The following is a 22,981-nucleotide window of genomic DNA, read 5'->3' as shown; positions in this document are numbered from 1 at the left end:
AATACAGTCACAGAATCCTGTTTTAAAAGAATGTAAATGTCAACACACAGGCGGCGTCCAAAGAAGAGACAAGTGTATCGTTGTCTCCACAACTAGGACTGCTGGTGTGTACTTTGAATAAGATAGCCCATCAATATAATAATCAATCAAAAATAATTAGGTTTTGTAATTAATCAATCAAAATGAGTCAAATGTATCAATGTAGACTGTGACAAACATTTAAAATATTTCAGTTCAAGTTGATTTTGGTTAAAATGTGAATAAATGAGTTGATCAAATTTAGAGGATGAAATCTCCAGCATTTAATCTGCTGAAAAAAAAAATATATATATAGATATATAAATATTTTTCCAGCAGATTAAATGTAGCCGAGGCAAACTGCTGCCCTCCACTGGTCATTTTCTAACTATTCCATACATCAGGCCCAGGGGAAAGGGCACAGTCGACTGTGGTAATTTTCTGTAACGTTATCATTTCTGTAATTTGTGAATCAAAACCATCAGCTGCTGCTGACCCCAGCTTTAAGCGGTAATTTCTGTTGATCATACTGGCTTTGTTGGTTCTTTTCGCTTCTTGACTGTTGAAGCCATCAATCATAATCCGTAGGATTACTGTGTGTACCTGGTGTGTATCCTCTGTCCACCGTCAGGCTGGGGAAGGGCATCGGTCTCAGGCTGAACTTGTTGTGTGTGAAGCCACAGGAAGGTGAAGGCAGGATACCGGGATACTGAGATGAGTCCAGAGCTGGCACGGGGATGGCACTGACCACCGCTGACAGACACAGAGACAGCAGTTGGTGAACCAGGCTGCTGCTCCTGAGCACAGCTCAAACACTTGGAAAACATCAGCCAGTAAACCATATAAACCAGTGTCGTGAGCACACACACACTCACACACTCACTCACACACACACTCACACAAACACCTGGACTCATCTGAGAAATGATGGAAAACAGACCAGTAAATCAAAGCTGACACTCTGATGACACAGAGGAGCTGATTGATAAAAACCGTGATCATGAAAAACTGTGAATCAGAGCTTTGTCTATTGGTTCAGTGACATGCTGATGATTAATACCCCTCCAAAATATAACATCACGTAAATGACATGTCATCAGCATTTCACCTGACAGTGGCCAGTAAACGTGTCTCGGCTGAGGCACACAACGCTGTGACTTCAGAAATGTTAGCTTGATCGCTAACTCGCCACTCTGGGTGAGAAGAGCATACTGGTTTCCCATTTCTCACTGAGGTGATATTTTCGAGAGCCCCTTTCACACTGCACCAAAAACACGGATCAACACGGGTGTTTGGGCACTCTGAAAGGGTCGACTCGGCATTTTGACCTGGGTCGCTGTTTAGCGGCTCGGCTCGGCTGCAGAGTGAAAAAGGCAACCCGCGTCGTCTCAGGCTTCCCGCGACCTCCCTGTCGCATTTTGATTTTGTCACTGTCAGGCTGTGGAAGCTCCGGAAAAAAATGAATAAATAAAAAAAAATTGGCCTGCGCTGCGAGAGCTGCTCACTCATCTGTCAATCAAGTTTCAGGCTCCTGTTGAAGTCCCAGGACTCGACTTCACTCCTTTTGTTCTAACAGTTTCCATGTGGATGATTTTCCCTGAATTCATCTCTGCTGGGGAACTCCCACCTACCAGGAACCCTAACGTGAACTGAGCAGCCGCGACCGTGTTTATGAACAACTTGTCCCGCCATCTTAACATCTGTTTATCGATCGTGGCAGCGCACTGGCAAGATGGTGAAGTGCCATTGTTCAGCTCTACCTTTGGTGTAGATGAAAGTGCCCCCTGCAGCCAGGCCGGCTCTGACAGTGTACGAGCCCTCAGTGGAATCAATGTTGTCATGTTATTGGAGAAAAATTCCCCAAATTATGCAAAAGCAGATTTTTTACACGACAACCCACAGAAGCCATTGATGAGCAAAGTGTCACTTTGCTTTGGAAGTGGGAGTAGATTCTCTTCAATATAGCCCTCAGAAGAGGAGCCGTGCCCTCGGCCGGCCGGCTTCGTATTTTCAAAAAATCCTTGAAAAGGTGATTGATGAGACATTTCTTCATGTGTTTTTTTTCCGTGTGTGTGTGTGTGTGTGTGTGTGTGTGTGTGTGTGTGTGTGTGTGTGTGTTGACTGACAGCCCAGCCAGAGAACAGTCAGACAGAGTGGATCTTTTCCTATCGGCAAGATTCAGTGTTGAACAAATGGCCATATGTTCAGGGTGGAAACTGACTTGGGCGAGCCGTGCGGTGTTGGTTTTAGTTTTAGAGGGTTTTTGGATGGAATTCCTTGAAATTCCAGGATGCAGCATTTGCGTAAACAATCTCCTCTTTCATCCAGCTGCTCCAATCTGCTTTCCTCTGCTGCGGCCTTTTGTGATGCGCGTGTACTTGAGAAAAGCTGATGAGCACCCAGGTGGTATTGTACATGAGAACTCTACCTGTAGAAACCATGTTTCTCAAAAGCCCTGTCTTGGCGATGGCCGCTGGCGTTCATCACCCATCCCCCTCTGATTTCAGGTCTTTCCCTACGGATGGAATGTTGCTGCATGCACATCATCTTCATTTGCACACTGCTCTGAGATCCAGACCCTCTGAGGGCCACGGCCCCCTGCAGTCCACTCCCAGGAGTATCATCAGTGGGATTAAAATGACCTATTTTTAGTGTAATTTATGAACGCCAGTGCAGTGAACATAGTTAATATAGTTCCTATGCAAACATTTACAGCTGGTGCTAACTTGCCACGTTTGTCTGTAGTCAGGCTTCAACAAAAGGACGAAAAATGTAAATCATTTAATTCAATGATTAAATATGAATGCATAATAAATGGGCCTAACATGACGGCATAATAAACTGTTGGTTTACCTCTAGCCAGCACTTGACTTGTGTTGTTTATGACTTGATGTCTGCCAAATATCTATAAAACTGCTTTTGAACTGTCGTCATTCTGTCACTCACTGATCCTCCAAAAGCTTTTCAGTGACTTTGGAACTGACAGCCTGGAAACAAGGAGAGAGGGAGACGCTTGCTCTTGTTTTCTTCGTCAGTCTGATCAATACCAGGACTGATTGGAATGTATTGATAATTTGGAGGCATGGAGGTTGTGATCAGCAACATTAGGAGGTGTGTGTGAGTGTGAGTGTGAGTGTGAGTGTGAGTGTGTGTGAGTGTGTTGCTTACTGTATTTGCTCTGGTCACTTACAGAGAGGAAGGGTTTGATTACAGCAACGAGACGAGCTCAGTGATGAGCAGCTTTGATCAGTGTCGTCATTGACGGAGATTATTGATTTATGGAGGTTTGTTCATTTGTGTGGAGAGCAAGAAAGTAAATCAGGAACACAGACACAAGAATTCAGATAGGAACAAAGCGTGAGGAGAGAGAAAGATCAGATCAGATGAACGTCACAAACAGCCAAAGCTAAAGAAGTTCAATAAAAAGTGTCAGAGAACTTGGGGTGAAAAGGGAGAGGAAGTCAGATGAGAATTGAAATAAGAAAGTGAATAAAACTAAAGTCAGGAAAAAGAAATGATTTTTAAAAAGAGAGACAGCAACAGAGCCCAGACATGAACAAAGAGATAAAGACAGAAGGTAGATAAAGAGATCAGTCGCTGTGACGTCTGCGAAGCAGAGATGTGGAAGCAGATGGCAAAAGAAGTGGATAAGCTGAGCTGATTCAGTGGAAATGGAGAGAAAGACACAAAAACAAAGAAAGAGCCTGAAGGAAATTAGAATGAACACATCTTCAGCTAATCCCACATTATCTGAGGGAGGCTGTCAAATGATTTCAGTCCTAGAAAACTCAAACACAAGACGCGAACACCAAACCGCTAACGTAAGAGAGAGAAAGTGTGTGCGTGTGTGTGTGTGTGTGTGTGGAGAGAGAGAGAGAGAGAGAGAGAGAGAGAGAGAGGCAGAGAGAGACAGAGAGACAGAGAGAGAGAGAGAGAGAGGTCCTGGGCCACTAGGCGTCCTGACTGAAAACAATTTTTACAACTCATAGGATCAGTTAGTGATTATTTTTGTGGTGAAAATATTTATTGAAGGAAGGCTCCCAGCAGTTTGATCACATGACTTAAATGCAGAGATGCCAATATGTTGAAATTAATGTAATGACTAAAAAGAAAAAAAAAGCCAATGAATGACAAGACTGAAAACAATTAGAGATAGAGTGATAGAGAGTGTACGAAAGACAAGTGGAAACTCCCACACTGAACCAGAAGTGTTATCAACAAACAGGAACCACTCTATGCAACTCTCACTTACACAGTTTAGAAATTGTTGATGGCGAATTCAATATAGTCATGTGACGAAGACTGAGGGAGAGGAGAGGAGAGTGGACAGTGGTGGAATGTCACAGAACAGCTGATGGGAGGAGCGTCAAGGACAGGTCTGTGTTGGAGGCCTGAAGGCTTCCTCTGTCCCAGAGTCACCCACATATTGAACGCATGCACGCACACACACACACGCGCACACACACACACACACACACACATACAAACACACACGCACACACACAATGGAAACACAAAGGACTGCAGGTCACACTGCAATAATAAAAACAGAAAGTCACCCACTGACTCACACCATCCAAAAATAACCCCTGGCGCTGGGGGACAGACAGACAGACGGGGGGGGGGGGGGGGGTTAATTAACCAAACTGCTCCTACATACTAAGAACTTGTTTGAGGATGTGATCTTGTATGATCGCAGACATTCTGTATCAGGCTGCTGGTGGAACAAAGTGGAATTTTCCTGACAGGTGGATGTGTTCACAAGCAGTTCCACCCGCCATGAACTCCTCCTGCAGTCTGATCAAAGTGACAGGACGGCGTGACTGAGCTGACTGAAGCATGGGAGAAGTTCTGGAGTTACAAACTGAGTTTACACGGTGTTCAAACTGCTCACGTGCAGCTACACGTACAGGAGAGCGACACGACTGATGACATTATAGTCAAAGCCAGGAAATTTCAATACAGACACGCTAAGCCATTCTTTTGTATTTCAGTATGCTTTACTATGTATAAGTGCGATTTCTGCACTGAAAATCCCTTTCCACAGGTTTTAAGATTAAAGACAGTGAACTGAAAACATCTTTGGAAATTGTGCATAGGGCATTTTCAATGTCTGTTACAAACAAACTAGATTTTGAATTTGGTATGTCCATACATTTGGGAGGTCCAATCTTAGAACTCTGAGTCTAGGAAAGGAACGTCGGCTCTCGTGAAGAGCCGACGTTCCTGTCCACCTCTATACATGCATGACGCTGAGCTGGTGCTGATTCCATCCCCGCCTCCAGCATCTCCACCCAGCTTGACGAGCAAGCAAGTGTTGGGCAGTTCTGCGTGAGTCAGATGGACCGGCTCTGCACTCGCCACAGTCCTGTAATCGCTAATCTGCATCTGAGCAGAAAAACTTTAACTTTAAAACTGTTAGGGTTAGGGTTAGGGTTAGGGTTAGGGTTAGAGTTAGGTTAGGGTTAGGGTTAGGGTTAGGGTTAGGGTTAGGGTTAGAGTTAGGTTAGGGTTAGGTGTGAGGGTTAGGGTTAGGTTAGGGTTAGGTTAGGGTTAGGTTAGGGTTAGGGTTAGGGTTAGGTTAGGGTTAGGGTTAGGGTTAGGGTTAGGTTAGGGTTAGGGTTAGGTGTGAGGGTTAGGGTTAGGGTTAGGGTTAGAGTTAGGTTAGGGTTAGGTGTGAGGGTTAGGGTTAGGGTTAGGTTAGGGTTAGGTTAGGGTTAGGTTAGGGTTAGGGTTAGGTTAGGGTTAGGGTTAGGTGTGAGGGTTAGGGTTAGGGTTAGAGTTAGGTTAGGGTTAGGTGTGAGGTTAGGGTTAGGGTTAGGTTAGGGTTAGGGTTAGGTTAGGTTTAGGTTAGAGTTAGGTTAGGTTTAGGTTAGAGTTAGGTTAGGTTAGAGTTAGGTTAGAGTTAGGTTAGGGTTAGGTTAGAGTTAGGTTAGGGTTAGGTTAGAGTTGGATTAGAGTTAGAGTTAGGTTAGAGTTAGGTTAGGTTAGGGTTAGGTTAGGTTAGGGTTAGGGTTAGGGTTAAGGTTAGGTTCGGGTTAGGGTTAGGTTAAGTTTAGGTTAGAGTTAGGTTAGGGTTAGGTTAGAGTTAGGTTAGGTTAGAGTTAGGTTAGTGTTAGGTTAGGGTTAGGTTAGAGTTAGGTTAGGGTTAGGTTAGAGTTAGATTAGAGTTAGAGTTAGGTTAGAGTTAGGTTAGGTTAGGGTTAGGTTAGGTTAGGGTTAGGTTAGGGTTAGGTTAGAGTTAGGTTAGGGTAAGGGTTAGGTTAGGGTTAGGTTAGAGTTAGGTTAGGGTTAGGGTTAGGGTTAGGGTTAGGTTAGGGTTAGGTTAGGGTTAGGTTAGGGTTAGGGTTAGGGTTAGGTTAGGGTTAGGGTTAGGGTTAGGTTAGGGTTAAGGTTAGGGTTAGGGTTAGGGTTAGGGTTAAGGTTAGGTTAGGGTTAGGTTAGGGTTAGGGTTAGGGTTAGGTTAGGGTTAGGGTTAGGTTAGGGTTAGGGTTAGGGTTAGGTTAGGGTTAGGTTAGGGTTAGGGTTAGGGTTAGGTTAGGGTTAGGGTTAGGTTAGGGTTAGGGTTAGGGTTAGGTTAGGGTTAAGGTTAGGGTTAGGGTTAGGGTTAGGTTAGGGTTAGGTTAGGGTTAGGGTTAGGTTAGGGTTAGGGTTAGGTTAGGGTTAAGGTTAGGTTAGGGTTAGGTTAGGGTTAGGGTTAGGGTTAGAGTTAGGTTAGGGTTAGGTTAGGGTTAGAGTTAGGGTTAGGTTAGGGTTAGGGTTAGGGTTAGGGTTAAGGTTAGGTTAGGGTTAGGTTAGGGTTAGGGTTAGGGTTAGGTTAGGGTTAGGGTTAGGTTAGGGTTAGGTTAGGGTTAGGTTAGGGTTAGGGTTAGGGTTAGGTTAGGGTTAGGGTTAGGTTAGGGTTAGGGTTAGGGTTAGGTTAGGGTTAAGGTTAGGGTTAGGGTTAGGGTTAGGGTTAGGTTAGGGTTAGGGTTAGGTTAGGGTTAGGGTTAGGGTTAGGTTAGGGTTAAGGTTAGGGTTAGGGTTAGGGTTAGGTTAGGGTTAAGGTTAGGTCTGGTGGCTGTTAGGGTTAGGGTTAGGTTAGGGTTAGGGTTAGGGTTAGGTTAGGGTTAAGGTTAGGGTTAGGGTTAGGGTTAGGGTTAGGGTTAGGTTAGGGTTAGGGTTAGGTTAGGGTTAGGGTTAGGGTTAGGTTAGGGTTAGGGTTAAGGTTAGGTTAGGGTTAGGTTAGGGTTAGGTTAGGGTTAGGGTTAGGGTTAGGTTAGGGTTAAGGTTAGGTCTGGTGGCTGTTCTGTGTACTTGTATCATGCATGTATGGGATTTTCACGTTTGCAGGATTTTTAAGATCATCATGAAGTCCAAACTGAGTTATGCACATCCTCTTATTTCCTTTTTGTTCACCCCCCCCCCCCCCCCGCCAGTTTAAGGGCTGGCCCGTTGTCGGTGCGTAATCTTCAAACAGTTCTCTACTTTTTGACCGCTGCAGGGAAAAACATGTCACTAAATTTGCTAAATGTTGTCTAATCAGACTGAAGACAGCTGGCATGCATTCAATTAACAAGTTTTAAATCATAATTTCCAGTTTTTTTCCTCTGAATATTTGTCCTTGGATTTTGATGACCATATGTTCATGAAAGTATCAATAAAAACGCTTTATAGTTTTGTTCCTCAGCAATTGACTGTTGCATGATTTGCTGAATGTGTTCTCTCTTCTAGAACAATGAGACTCCAAAACTCTGACTGTTGAAGCTCAGATGGAACTTCACATCGTCAGACTCACTGGTGGGGTCAACTGGAAGTTTCGGAATATATTCACCGCCACCCCCCCCTCACACACACACACACACACACACACACACACACACACACAGTGCACAGACTGAGTCAGAGGACATGTGAGGAGAGGATTTGGGAACAAATGAAAGAAAGAAAAGAATGAAAAGCAAAAGAGATGGAACTCTAAACCCTCATTTTGTGTCAATCTCCAGTTTGAATGGGTTCATGGTCTGTAAGGCCACCCTCTCTCTTTATTTATTGATTTATTCTTTTCTATTTACTACCTAACTTGACTTTTTACAACTCGGCCTCCCAGGAAGAGACAGCGAGGAAGACAGAGACCAGCCGGCTCAACATCAACATCCCCGTCATCCCAGCCCAGCTGGCGCTGCAGCACCGCCGCCTCCCTCTGGCACCAGGAAGCAGTGTGACGCAGGTTGTGGACAGGGACTGACAGCTCACAGAGCACGTCAGCTATATTCAGCTCTGCAAGTTTCTACTGAGGGTACATGGACAGTCCTTACAGTGAGAGTTGAGAACATATGAAGCGATCTGACAGTTGATCATTCATCCACATGAACAGAGGATGCAGACATCCTGCCTTTCTGATACATGTCAGTGTTCTGGTTTTAGCCTCAGTGAGGGCTCGTGTTCTATCCTTGTCCCCCGGGCCCTTTCACCACTCAGCCCATTTCAAAGTGAAATACTGATTGGTTTGCTTGACATGAGACTTTAAATAGGAATGCAGTGCATTGTGGGCTGGAAAGGGATGCAGATGCTGAGCAGAGGCAGCGCCGGTGCTCTGTGGCAGCGAGTGTGAGCCTGTGGAGGAGCTCCTGCTCCTGGCAGGCAGAGAGGAGGAGAGGCTGCAGCGAGACTGCTAACGACACCTCAACAGTCAGCAGTACAGACAATGAAAACTGGAACATCTGAGCTGATCAGTTGTGTGTGCTTCAATAATTCCCACCAACACGACTGTTTTATCTTTTTGAAGTCAAATTCATGTCATGTTCATGAAACGGTTCACTTCGCTGGTCTTCTGTGTCATCAGTACACAAAGAATGTATCACAGGCGTCCATTAGGACCTGCCTTCTCCTCCGGGCCAATGTGTGTGTGTCCTTGAGCTGTGCTCCTGCTCCACTGTTTCTATTCAGCTGCAACAGCAAATCACAGTAAGTAAAGCTGCTACAGCAGCTGTGACACGCAGCGGTTGCTTCGCCGTTGTCGTGACAATGTGAGTGACAGACTGACAGAGAGCGTCCCAGTGCACACTGGGTATTAAGCTCCGTCCTGAGTGATGTGATCACAAGTGGTCCGCATGGTGAGCACACATGTGCTTCTGTTTGGAGGTCAGTGCTCAGAAACCACGTTCTTGCAGTAGCATGGACTTAAGATGGACCGCCTCTTCAGCTGATATTCTTTCTTCTAGCAGAAATCTGCATCGGTAGGTGACTGAACAGCAGCTGATTACAACATGGGATCGTGTGAAAAAGGTACGATCACAGCTCGTCAAACCCTCTGGGAGTGTGGTTGGGAGCCACATGCAGAGGAACAGACCAGGCTGTGTTGTTTTCATTTCTCTCTTATTTGCTTTTAATTTCTGATTAATATGAGAAATGTGTCACTGGTGGTGAGAACATGACACAGGAGGAACAAATCAGCTATTAAGAATAAAACCAACCCAAAAAAGGGAAAGGGATAAATGAGCTTTTCTTTCAGATTTGTAGGAGTTTATAAAACTTGAATCTACGCTGGTGCGTGCAGCTGCAGCAGGATTTAACTGAATCATAGGTTTGCTTTGGGTCTGATGCTAATTAAACTCATCACCCCATGTGAACCTTGGCACACAGTTATTTTAATGACTGGAGAAAACAAGTTATTTGCTTGTTTGAAAGAAATATTTCAGACACTAGACATGGTTTCCCCTGGAGAATGTCTTCTGACAGGATTGCAGCTACAGTTTAAATGTCCATCACTTTTCCTGCAGAAGTGATGGACACTGGATGCAAACTTCCTATTTAAACCAAGTGAGTGACAAGTGAGCACAGTGGAGCAGTGGTCCTCACTGTGGCCCCCCAGCAAGAAGGTTGTGGGTGGGTGGATGGGTGGATGGATGGATGGGTGGATGGGTGGCTGGATGGATGGGTGGATGAATGGATGGGTGGATGTGTGGATGGATGGATGGATGGATGGATGGACGGGTGGATGGATGGAGGGAGGGATGGGTGGCTGGGTGGATGGGTGGCTGGATGGATGGGTGGATGGATGGATGGGTGGATGTGTGGATGGGTGGCTGGGTGGCTGGATGGATGGATGGATGGATGGATGGATGGGTGGATGGATGGATGGGTGGATGTGTGGATGGGTGGCTGGGTGGCTGGATGGATGGATGGATGGATGGATGGATGGATGGATGGATGGATGGACGGGTGGATGGATGGAGGGAGGGAGGGATGGGTGGCTGGGTGGATGGATGGATGGGTGGATGGGTGGCTGGATGGATGGGTGGATGTGTGGATGGGTGGCTGGGTGGCTGGATGGATGGATGGATGGATGGATGGATGGATGGATGGATGGGTGGATGGAGGGATGGGTGGATGGACGGGTGGATGGGTGGATGGAGGGATGGGTGGATGGACGGGTGGATGGGTGGATGGAGGGATGGAGGGATTAATTCAACCTAGTTCAGATGGTCGACAGCTTCAAGGCAACAGCCTCTTTAAGGTCTACGTGATCTCCATGTGGACAAAATAAATGATGGCTCACATTTAGATGTTCATTTCACAATGTCAGCAATCACTTGCTCAATTCAGAGTCAGGATCTAAACAGTGGGAAATGATTCTGTCCACAATGTTGAATCACATATTTTTTCAGACGTAAATCCTGCATGTTTTTTTTTTTTTAACAAAAATGCAGTGCAAAATGAACGTAGGCATTGTTTGTTTGTTCCTCTACCCTCCAAATCCGGACTGATTTGACAGCCCCCTCCAAGATGAGGACCCTGAGGTGATGAGTCTCCGACACATACACACATACAGAGCTGAATTACATACGTGTGTTACTTGGTTGTGAGTCCATAGGAATCATCATTTTGCCTCGAGTTCCCCTCCTGGCAGCTAGAGAGCGCTCCAGAGTGGAGATACTGCTGGATGCCTCATCACCATCTGCTCCTGGACGACCAAACAATCTCACATCAGCCCAAGAAGTTGCTCCTTACTTTAACTACCTTTGGGTTGTTTTTCATCAAATCTGGCTTCATTCAAAAAGTGGTCTGATTAATAACAATAACTGATTAGAATGAATGACTTTGGAACATAAAATTGAAGAAAAGGAGAACATATTTGCATGCCGATGACATTTTTAATTCTAGTGGTGTTGAGCCTGATATTTCAAAGCAGATGAAATCAGCATGAAGGGTTAGTCTAGACATGATTAATGATGCAAAATTAATGACAGATTCATTTCATAAATTCACTGACTTGGTTAATAAGTGGTTGTAAGGATAACTTTGTGAATGAATGTCTATTCTGCACCTGAGTGGCTACTCTTGCTGCCCATCTGGCTCTCTGATTGGCTGTGGGCGACCTGGGGGAGGTCTTGGCAGGACTGGATGGGTGAATCACGTGCAGATGGGGCGACACTGGGAGCTTTCTCCATGTTCTTCATCTCCATCTCCTCATGATGGATCCAGAGGTCAGGGGGTCGCAAGTCCTTCTGGCTGCCTTTCCTCTTACTGGCACTGTGACTCGCTCTCTTCCTGCACAGAGGGTGAGGAAGTCAGAGGGTAGACAGTCAGAATGACACCACGGGGTTCCACGCTGAAACATGGGTTGTCTGCTTTTAACCCTGCAAATGTCATGGATACTGTTGCCCAGAGCAGAAATGTCTCCCCATCATAAAAACACATTTGCTTGCTAGTTCATGGTGCACTTAGACAGAAGTCAAAGCAAGCAGAATCTGGCTGGATTAGTTTAGCTGCTCACGGGAACATGATGAACTCCATTATTCAAGTGGTGTGCTCTTGACGAGTCTAAATGTGTGGAAAAAGATGATACAACTGCCTCACCTCAACTGAGAGTTAAAAAGCAAATCAAATCATGAAAGACACCGTGAACAGAAATAGAAATTTCCAAACTGTCATAAAGTGACAGTGAGAAGCCCCACATCCACAAAGGTTTGGGGTGTTGCCTACCAACCCTCCACTGCTTCTGTGCCGAGGCAACTTTGGCCATTTTTAATAGGTTAAATTCATTTTTCTTCAATTATTTTTTCAATTTGATATGCGTGACTGTACTATGCCAACACAACTTGATCCAGTTTTAGGGAAGATAACCACATCAGGTGCTTTTTAATGTGCTGTGAAAATGGTACGGCAGTTGGCAGGGTGATTCATTTGAGACTGTTTGAAAAACAAAACAAGCAGGACAGATCACCAGCCATCTGCCTCGTTACCGTGACAGCTGTTTACCGCCACCACACAGGTGAGAGAAATGTCTTACTTCCTCTGCTGAGCAGAGGAGCGGCGGGTACAGATGAGGGCCACGATGACGACCACGACCACCGTAACGGCTCCCACGGAAACCACAATAATGACCAGGAGGTTACTGTTCTTCTGAAGTGTGGCGCTGCCGTGAGGCGGACGCATTTGGCCAATGGGCGACTCTGAAATAGATGTTGAAGAGGAAGTGGGGATTAGACTATAAAAAACACAGTCCAACACTGCACATTGTATACAAATTTAAAAAAAAATCAGTGTTTAAGGCTGAAAATGATTGAAACATTCAATACAAAGTCAAGAAAAGATATATTTGTGTTGGCTTAAGCCTTGTTTTTATCCAATTTGCTCTTGAACTGGGAGGCACAGTGGAGCAGTGGTCCTCCCTGTGGCCCCCCAGCAAGAAGGTTGTGGGTGGAGCCCCGGCTGCAGCACGGGGGCTTTCTGGGTGAGTCTCCATGTTCTCCCTGTTCCTGCTGGGTTCTCTCTGGTACTCCGGCTTCCTCCACAGTCCAAAGACATCAAGAGGGACCAGGTTAATCCAGACTCTAAATTGACCGTAGGCGTGGCTGGGAGAGCCAATGGTTGTCTGTCTCTATGTGTTGGCCCTGCCATGGACTGGTGACCTGTCCAGGGGGAAGGCTGCTGGGATAGGCTCCACCCACACCACCCTGAACAGGAGAGGAGGGAAAACATGGATGGAGGGATGGATGGGTGGATGGATGGATGGAGGGATGGATGGAAGGGTGGAGGGATGGATGGATGGAGGGATGGATGGGTGGATGGATGGATGGAGGGATGGAGGGATGGATGGAAGGGTGGAGGGATGGATGGATGGAGGGATGGATGATGGATGGAGGGATGGATGGAAGGGTGGAGGGATGGATGGATGGAGGGATGGATGGAAGGGTGGGTGTGTATTCTCGTGTGTATCCATGAGTGTTTTTCATCCAAGCCTGCTGGCAGATTTTAAAACGACAGTCAAAAGAAATGAGCTTCCTCCTGATGGTCGCGATGGCAGGAACCAACCCTAACACTTCATTGAAACATCTCTAAAAGTTGTCGTTCAACATCAGTAGCACTTCAATATTGTTCATGACGACGATGATGTCATTTTAAACACATTTATACAGGAGATGAGGGTTTGATTTCAAATCTGAGAGGGATTTTGTGCTTTTCTTTGCAAAACCTTTAGAGCAAAGATGTCTTGAAGCCAGTGCCAAATATATGAATATTCATTTTTGGAGTATAAAATATATTTATGGATTTGTAATTTTTCAGTAAAAGCTTACTAGTTGCACAGGAAATGTTAAAAAACTACAAAAAACTAATCAACATATTTACTCCCAAGTACCTTTCTCTCAAAATTCAAGTCTGACTTAACCCTCACTGGACCAGCTCTTGTTCAACTGATGTCTCACTGTCACTGAACAAACACCCACAACAAGAAAGAGAGCGGAGACGCGATGGCGTGATCACACCGTCCAGGCTGGGTTTCCTTGATGGTGGCGTTGCCAGCAACATCCACTCTTTTACACAAACACAGCAGTGCATCATCACAAGCTGAAATATACAGCCACAAAATACAAAACCCACACAAAAAAATACAGTGTTTTCCTTGGAGTAACAAGCGTGTGTGTGTGTGTGTGTGTGTGTGTGTGTGAGAGAGAGAGAGAGAGAGAGAGAGAGAGAGAGAGAGAGAGAAGTGGGAATTGATGACGTGCCCTGTCATTCATTACCTGGCCATGGAGCAGAAGAGAGAGGCAGCACAGGTGGAGGGACAAGCGATGGCGGAAGAAGAAAACAGGAATGGAAAGACAGCAAAGATGATGTGGCGTGAAAGCAAGAACGGAAGAAAACAGCTGTTGCAGGTGTTGGACGTAGGGAGGTGATTGAGGAAAGCCAGGTGAAGAACAATGTGTTCAAGAGAGAGACGAGCAGTTCAACTCTCCCTCTCTCCCCCTCTTTCTCTCAGTTCATTGTCTGTCTCAATGAAAGCCACAATCCATCACAGCTTCCAGCTGCTGCACTCGCACCACAATATCATTTTCTTCTCTTTTTTTTAAAAAGAGAAGATTTCATCATCCGTCTCCCTTCAAGCTTTTTCCTTTTTCATTTAATTTCATGCCAAAGTCTGATCCTCCCCTGATACCCCTCCTGTGAGGGGAGCTCACCCAGAGCAGAACCGCTGCGGGGGCTTTGGTGCGTCTGTCCTGAACTGAGTCTCGTTTTCTGTTCATGCATAAATAAACTGACTTCATATGTGAACGAGAGCGAATTGCTGATTTTAGAAATTCCAGTTTTGTATTTGTCAAAGCCTTCATCGTGGTGGTCAAGACTCATGAAGTTGAGAAAGTCCATTTGGTTTGGCTGGACTTCTCACAGGTTTCTCCAACGACAGGTGAAAAAGTTGTGCAGGTAATGAGTATCACAACAGCAACAATCATCAGTGACCGATGACCATGAGGATTCTTAAAAAATTTGATTTGCTTTTAAACGAATGAAGAAAAACAGATGAAACAATCCCGATTTGCAACAATGATTTTCTACTTGCACCCGGAGTGCAGCGTTTAAGGGGCCTGCCAGTCTGGGGAGCGACGTCATGCAGGATGGCTGAAGCGACGGTCCAAGTCTTCAAGGACTTCAGATAGCTTTGAAGTAGCATGCTTGTATTGGTCCAAAACATTAGAGGTCAAAGGTGACAAGATGACAGGGAGCAGTCAGGCAACCCGAACCCTCTCACTGACTGAGATGACAGGTGAATACTTGAGAGATGACAGAGATCAAAGTCTGAGATAATCAGCGAGACAGAGATGGCAGTTTGAGGAGTCAAAATGGAGCGCTTTGATGTGACATCATCGCAGTGTCAGAGACGCTTCAGAAACCTGAGGTCAAAGAGCCGTTGGAGACGTATTGTGACATCACAGACACACACACACACACACACAGACACAGACACACACACGCACACAGACACAGACACACACACACGCACAGACACACACACGCACACAGACACAGACACACACACACGCACAGACACACACACGCACAGACACACACACGCACAGACACACAGACAGACACAGACACAGACACACGCACAGACACACACACGCACAGACACACACAGACACAGACACACACACACACACAGACACACATAGACACACAGACACACACACACAGACACACACACACAGACACACACACACACACACAGACACAGACACACACACACACACAGATACAGACACACACACACACACAGAGACACAGACACACACACACACACACACGCACAGACACACACACGCACAGACACACACAGACACAGACACAGACACACACACACAGACACACACACAGACACACATAGACACACAGACACAGACACACACAGACACACACACACACACACACACACACACACACACACACACACTTACACACACACACACCATAGCCCTCAAACATCTAGCACTGCATTTGTACCATTAAAATAACCAACAGTGTGCTTCATGTTTGCAGTTGCAGTGTAAAGCCCTCCTTCTCCTGTAGCTTTAAATCTGAAGACTCAAGTGTTTCCGTGGGTTCAAAATGTTAATGTAGTCCATTCATATTTCCTTGGATTGCTAGCATCTTTCGCTTAAAGCTGAGATATTTTTAACTTTAATTGCTTTGTGCTCTGAGCAGTACGGAGCTCTCAGCCCCTGACAACAGCCAACATCACCTCCTCTGAGAGACATGAGCAGAAAATCAAGAAACTTTTTGTCAGGACATCCTTCAGCAGCAAAACTGCACTGTAAACCATAACCATGTCCAAACCATTTGTAAACCAAACCATGTCGTGAGCACACACACACATACACACACACACACACACACACACACACACACACACACACACACACACACACACACACACACACACACACAGTACTGCCAACCAGCTCAGATGAGAACAAGTCTGGTCAGATGATCACCTGAGCACAGGCTGTCAGACCCACTGAGCTGGGACCTGATGGACACAGTCAGAGGTGACGACTCTCTGCTGGTTGTTTTTCAAGCGAGAGGAAGCCCGGCGACATCAAGGATGACAGTGTGTTAAAGATGAAATACGGCCAGCTGATGAATGAGGCTTCGCCCTCAGAGACCTGTTGTGGAGCCACAGGGGGCCGAGGTCAGAGAGGCTGGATTTATGATCACCTCTGGCAGCAGAGGCAGCAGAGGCAGCAGCAACGCTGATAAAACATTCACATCCACGCACACGGACTCACACACACAGACTCACACACACCCTGCTTGACAGTTCTCTAGTGGGACATTGAATCACTATCAACTACGGACCATGACCTCTGACCTCATTGGAGGAAGGGCAGCAGAGCAGTTTTTCAAGCTGAAACAGGACAAGACATTTATGTTCATGATTTGAATAGTTTTCAGTAGTATTAGCAGCTGTACTAGCACAAGTATTTCTGATAATACATATACTTTACCTTCACATACAACTGAATTAAGCATTCGTTCTGTGTATTACCACATGCATACAATATTCTGATTGTATTGTTATGACTATTGATTGATGGGCTCTGATCATTTTGGCAGGAAAAGGTCAACTCACCTTTCTTTAGAAGCTGATGTTTTTAGGGTTGACATTTTCTCAAGATGGAAGCAGAGCTCAATCCTTCTATTGTCCTCATCAAAAGAATCAGGCTTGACATTGTTGGCTGTGCTGAGACACTGAAAACCAGCTAAAGTCCAGGGGTCCCCATCCCTCCAGCTTCTAGAAACTGGGTTTTCGTAACACTGATTAAAACTGATGCTTCACATGTTACCAAAATGTTTTAATTCTGTCCCTTCACTAATATGAGCACTCTAATTCATTTGTAAAAACACCGCTTGATGGTGATCGGCAAACTGATTTTTTCAGCAGGTGGTTACACAACCACAGTCAGGAAGGGTTGCCATGGAGCTGGAAATCAGTGAGCGGCAGCCATTAAAGTGAGTTTAGACTTGACTGAGCGTCTGAGAGATGGAGGACAACAACAGAGTCCTGGGACGGTCTGACGGTGCTGCGACATAACACACACACTCACACACACACACACTCACACACTCACACACTCACACACACTCACACACACACACACACTCACACACACACACACACACACACACCCACTCACACACACACACATTCACACACCCACTCACACACACACACACACATGCACACACACTCACACACACACACACAATCACACACACACACATTCACACACCCACTCACACACACACACACACACACACTCACACTCACACTCACACTCACACACACACACAGACACACACACTCACACGCACACACACTCACACGCACACACACTCACACACACACATTCACACACCCACTCACACACACACATTCACACACACACACACTCACACGCACACATTCACACACCCACTCACACACACACATTCACACACCCACTCACACACACACACACACACACACACACACTCACATGCACACACACTCACACACACACACACTCACACACACACGCACACACACTCACACGCACACACACTCACACACACACATTCACACACCCACTCACACACACACACACACACACTCACATGCACACACACTCACACTCACACTCACACTCACACACACACACACACTCACACACACACTCACGCTCGGATCAGGTCCACTCATGAACCCTGCAGAGGGAGAGCATGGCTAGCGGGGGAGGGGCGTGGCAGCGGTGCTGAGAGCAGGGCTCGGTGCCCCAGCTGATGCCTCCCGACTAATTATACCCTCCCCTTTATTTGAAGTGGCGTCCCGGGACTCTGAGGACTGCCACACGCAAGCTCGTCTGGATGTCGTGCTGTGAACTGATTCATGTACTCTGAGCGTGTGGATCCCATGAACCAGAGAACCCACACACGCAGTGGGAAGCTCTACTGTCTGGGTGTGTGACAGTTATTCAAGAACCATCGGGTCTATAAAAATGCCTCGTCTTTGAGCAGCTTTATGACGTTCAGTCAATTGGAGGGATTGTGTGTGTGTGTGTGTGTGTGTGTGTGGGTTACCGTTAATGCTGCTCCTGTCAATCAAGTTGGTATCAGATGGCCAGTAGGTGTGGTCTCCTCCTCGACCTGGATGACCAGAAATAAGGAAAGTCAGGTGGTAACAAAGGCAATGGTGGAGCGGGAGAAGGGAGGGGTGGAGTCGCTCACAAACACACTCTCTGGTGCGCCTGGACACGAACGCTGCAGTGGAGGGTGTCTGTGCTTGTTACTGTGGTTGATGGCATGTTTACAGGAGGCTCGACCTCCCTTCATCGCGCTGTGGAGACGTCTGGCTCAGCTCGTCATCACCGGGCGTGTATTTCTGTTAGCCAGTCACAATTTTGCAATGGTGCTTTCACAGGTTAACATGGGAGGTTCACGTCATTCTCTTCAGGAAACCTGTTTGTTTGACCACATTCGCCGTTCGTCTCCACCATCCTGCAGTTCTGAGCTTCGTCAGAACCTGCTGTTTCAGTGTGGAGGTTGAGTAGACGGTTGTGTTTCCACGTAGTGAAGGAAACGAAAAAACAGGAGGATCAAAAATGCAGCAAGGGCAGAGTATGGCAACCAGTGACAGACGGGATAGGCTCTGGACCCGGACCCGGACCTGGACCCAGACCGATGGCTGGATGGGTTCTTTAGAACCTTCAACATGTTCATCAGCAACTGGGTTCTGCCCGTGAGTCACGATGCCCCCGAGTGCATCTCAAACGAGGAATCCGACCAGGAAACAGGGAGGTCTGTAAGAGCTAAAACAGCCTTCTGTGGGCTGAACCACGAAGGGAGAAGCTGTTCAGCTCCTCAGGGACACTCGAGCTCAGGAAACGGCGCTGACAGTTCACTTCAGTGAGTGAGTTTTTCAGCGAGTTGTCCTGTGGTGATGTTAGCGTTCTGTTAGCCGTGTATCAACTCTTCAGCTTCATTTTGTCCCTGTGCTTGCTCACTGATGACCGCTGTTTGTCACTTTTCTCTATCTGGACACAAACTGAGGAGATTTCCTGGGGCAAGTGAGTGTTGTTCACTTGGAAGTGGGTCATTCCCAAAAGGAAACTTTCCACATCTCCAGTTACCTGACAACGTGATTAAGCCATGGTTTTCTAATGAAGTCATGAGTAAGATAATTAGCCTGGTTCCTCTGACATGCCGAGAACGAGCTAACAAGGCCAAATCATTTGCTTCATCTCTCCATGACAGGTTTAACCCTCGCTAAAAAACCACCGCTGATTGGGAGGCAGGCTGACAACACCAAGCTGGGGGCACTGAAGAGGCCCCTTCACCCGCTCTCTTCTTGCTGTAGGCCAGGGGTCACCAACACGGGCACCGGGTCGACCGTGAGGACCACATGCGTCGCCCGTGGGCCTGATCTAAAAATAGCTCACTGTAGCGCCACTCGCCAGTAAGCTGCACCCGATTTTTTGGTTTCTATTTTTGAATCACACTTGCATGGGTGTGAATTTGAAAATGACAACAGGCCTTTATGGATATATGAATAGGTGTTTATACAAACCCGATTCCAAAAAAGTTGGGACACTGTACAAATTGTGAATAAAAAAGGAATGCAATAATTTACAAATCTCCTAAACTTATATTTTATTCACAATAGAATATAGATAACACAGCAAATGTTGAAAGTGAGACATTCTGAAATGTCATGCCAAATATTGGCTCATTTTGGATTTCATGAGAGCCACACATTCCAAAGAAGTTGGGACAGGTAGCAATAAGAGGCTGGAAAAGTCAAATGTACATGTAAGGAACAGCTGGAGGACCAATTTGCTGCTCATTCGGTCAATTGGCAACATGATTGGGTTATAAGGAGCCTCTCAGAGTGGCAGCGTCTCTCAGGTGTCAAGGTGGGCAGAGGATCACCAATTCCCCAAATGCTGCGGTGAAAAATAGTGGAGCAAGAACAGAAAGGAGTTTGAAGTTATCCTCATCTACAGTGCATAATACCATCCAAAGATTCAGAGAATCTGGAACGATCTCTGTGCGTAAGGGTCAAGGCCGGAAATCCATCCTGGATGCCCCTGATCTTGGGGCCCTTAGACGGCACTGCATCACATACAGGAATGCTACTGTCATGGAAATCACAAAATGGGCTCAGGACTACTTCCAGAAAACTTTGTTGTGAACTCAATCCACCGTGCCATTGGCCGTTGCCGGCTAAAACTCTATAGGTAAAAAAAAAGACGTTTCTAAACATGATCCGGAAGTGCAGGCGCTTTCTCTGGGCCAAGGCTCATTTAAAATGGACTGTGGCAAAGTGGAAAACTGTTCTGAGGTCAGATGAATCAAAATTTGAAGTTCTTTTTGGAAAACTGGGACGCCATGTCATCCGGACTAAAGAGGACAAGGACAACCCAAGTTGTTATCAGCGCTCAGTTCAGAATTCTGCATCTCTGATGGTATGGGGCTGCAAGAGCGTGAGGCAGGGGCAGCTTACACATCTGGAAAGGCACCGTCAATGCTGAGAGGAATATCCCAGCTCTAGAACAGCATACGCTCCCATCCAGACTGTCATCTTTGTTGTATCCTGAATAAAATGTTGACATGTGAAACTTCCACATCATTGCATTCTGTTTTAATTCACAATTTGTTCAGTGTCCCAACTTTTTTGGTGAGGGTTTGTATAAAGAGGTAAAAACACACACATTTGTTTATGTGAGTGTGTGTGTGTGTGTGTGTGTGTGTGTGTGTGTGTGTGTGTGTGTGTGTGTGTGTGTGTGTGTGTGCCATGATGCACAATGGTTCTTTAGCCGGTAAAATCAACATCAGGACATCACAATGAAACTTGTGCAGTTTATTAGCTTCATGTTAATGAAGAGTCAGATGTTAGCAGCTTGAACATGAACATGGTTGCTCATGCGTGTATTCATACGTTGATGATCTGACACACTTCAAGTCCGTTACCTCCTAGTTTTCAAAAGTCACTGTGGTTTCAGGTCAACAGCAGCTTCATGAAACAGGGTAGAAACTCAAAATGTATTCAATAAAATGTTTCTTCTTTTTACCTTTAGGAAACCAGTTTCTTCTCCTAAACACACACAAACACACACATAAACACACACATACGCACGCACGCACACACTCAGACACTATGTTTCTTCAGTCAGTCTTTTTGTATGCATTAAACTGGCAGTGTGTGTGTGTGTGCGTGTGTGTGCGTGTGTGTGTGCAGTGTGTGTGTGCGTGTGTGTGTGCAGTGTGTGTGTGTGTGTGTGTGTGCAGTGTGTGGTCCACAGAAACAGGGCTGAACATCAATCTTCACTCTTCCCTGGACGACACTTTCCTCTATCTATATCAGGGGGGAGCACAGTACGGACGCACGGACGCACGGACGCACGCACGCACACACACACACACACACACACACTGCACACACACACACACACACACACGTCAATGACAAACAGCACCATTTAACAGCCTGACACCAGAGCTGAGTCTCCCTGGCTCAGTGCCCCAGCCCCTGAATCACTTCACTGCACTGGAAGGAAGTCCAGCTGTCCTGAAAGCTCTCAGTGGACTGGGCTCAGTTCATTAAACATGGCTTAACTAATCCAGGCTACCCTGACCCCAGCTTGCTGAGAAGCTCCTGTTAAAACCCAGCTGGTTAACTCCGATCTTTAAAGTAATCCTAGGATTGATTGTTCTTTCAAGTAAAGTTCTTTGATCATAAGAAAAAGAAGAGATCTCATGGGTCGGGACCTGAATGGCAGGGTGCCCCCTGACACCGTTCTTTAAGGACAGAAATTGGCCAAACCCGTTTTGGTGAGGACGCAAGTGCAAACCTTGAAAGCTGCAAGGATGGATTCTTGTTTGATGTTGCAATATCAAGTTGCCTAGCAAGGCAAGTGTAGCCCTGTGTGCTAGGCAAAAACCGAAAGCAGCCATTTTAAAGTAGAATGCGCCATGCAGTCCTGCTGTTGCCAGTGCCGCAGCTTTACTTGATGAAAGGGGACGGCTGGGCTGCGCGTCGTCCTGAGTACGGATCAACTGAGGTGTCCAAGGTTGCATGTTTCCACATCGAGCTTCTTGCGAACACATTCTCCGAGTGCAGTGATTTTATCACGGGTCTCAGCATGAGCTGCTCCCTTCAGGCGGTGACTTTGGGGAGCAGGTTTTTATGTTTTGTTGATTTGGTTGTGCTGTAGCTTTAAGATTTGCTTCCCCTGGTATGAAGTGAAGCTGTCAAATGATGGAAGACAACGCTTGCGTCAAATCTGCTTCAGAAATACCGGAGTGAGTTCGTGCTCTCTGAGCTGTTGCTGGGAGATTTGAAAGTTTAGTCGAACACATTTAAAAAGTTTGGAGCCTTCATTTGCTGAACGTGCCATTCTGTTTGCTGTGGATGATGAACATAACCCGAGTGTTAATTATGTCTGTGTTAATTTCAGGTCCCTTTTCATTGCCCTCCCATATGTCTGGAATAATAATAACAAAAGCCTCTTCTTCCTCTCTCTCCTCTCTTCCTCTTTCTGTCTCTCTCTTCGCTCTCTCTCTTTCTCCTTTTATTTCTCTCCGTCTGAAGAAAAATGGTTTTCGTCATGCAATTAACAAATGACTTTCCTCCAGCTTGATGAGTCAGAGGAGTTTGCACTGT

General features: G+C 46.2%; 1 protein-coding gene across 3 annotated transcripts in view; it reads right to left on the bottom strand.

Moving 5' to 3' along the window:
- dcc (DCC netrin 1 receptor) overlaps window positions 1–22,981 on the bottom strand; it is a 330,071-nt gene that overhangs the window by 55,645 nt on the left and 251,445 nt on the right. For all 3 annotated transcript variants that reach the window (XM_086186581.1, XM_086186582.1, XM_086186583.1), the window contains exons 22-26: window positions 18,400–18,465; window positions 12,293–12,455; window positions 11,327–11,550; window positions 10,847–10,963; window positions 622–771 (exon numbers count right to left, since the gene is read on the bottom strand). In XM_086186581.1, coding sequence (XP_086042707.1) covers window positions 622–771; window positions 10,847–10,963; window positions 11,327–11,550; window positions 12,293–12,455; window positions 18,400–18,465 — 720 coding nt within the window. The remainder of the gene's footprint in view (window positions 1–621; window positions 772–10,846; window positions 10,964–11,326; window positions 11,551–12,292; window positions 12,456–18,399; window positions 18,466–22,981) is intronic.

The sequence above is a fragment of the Aulostomus chinensis genome, chromosome 19, assembly GCF_037954235.1.
Source record: "Aulostomus chinensis isolate RoL2024-O1b breed Wild chromosome 19, RoL_Achi_v1.0, whole genome shotgun sequence".
NCBI lineage: Eukaryota > Metazoa > Chordata > Actinopteri > Syngnathiformes > Aulostomidae > Aulostomus > Aulostomus chinensis.
Note: the sequence above shows the minus strand (reverse complement) of the source record. Positions and strands in the feature narration are given on the sequence as shown.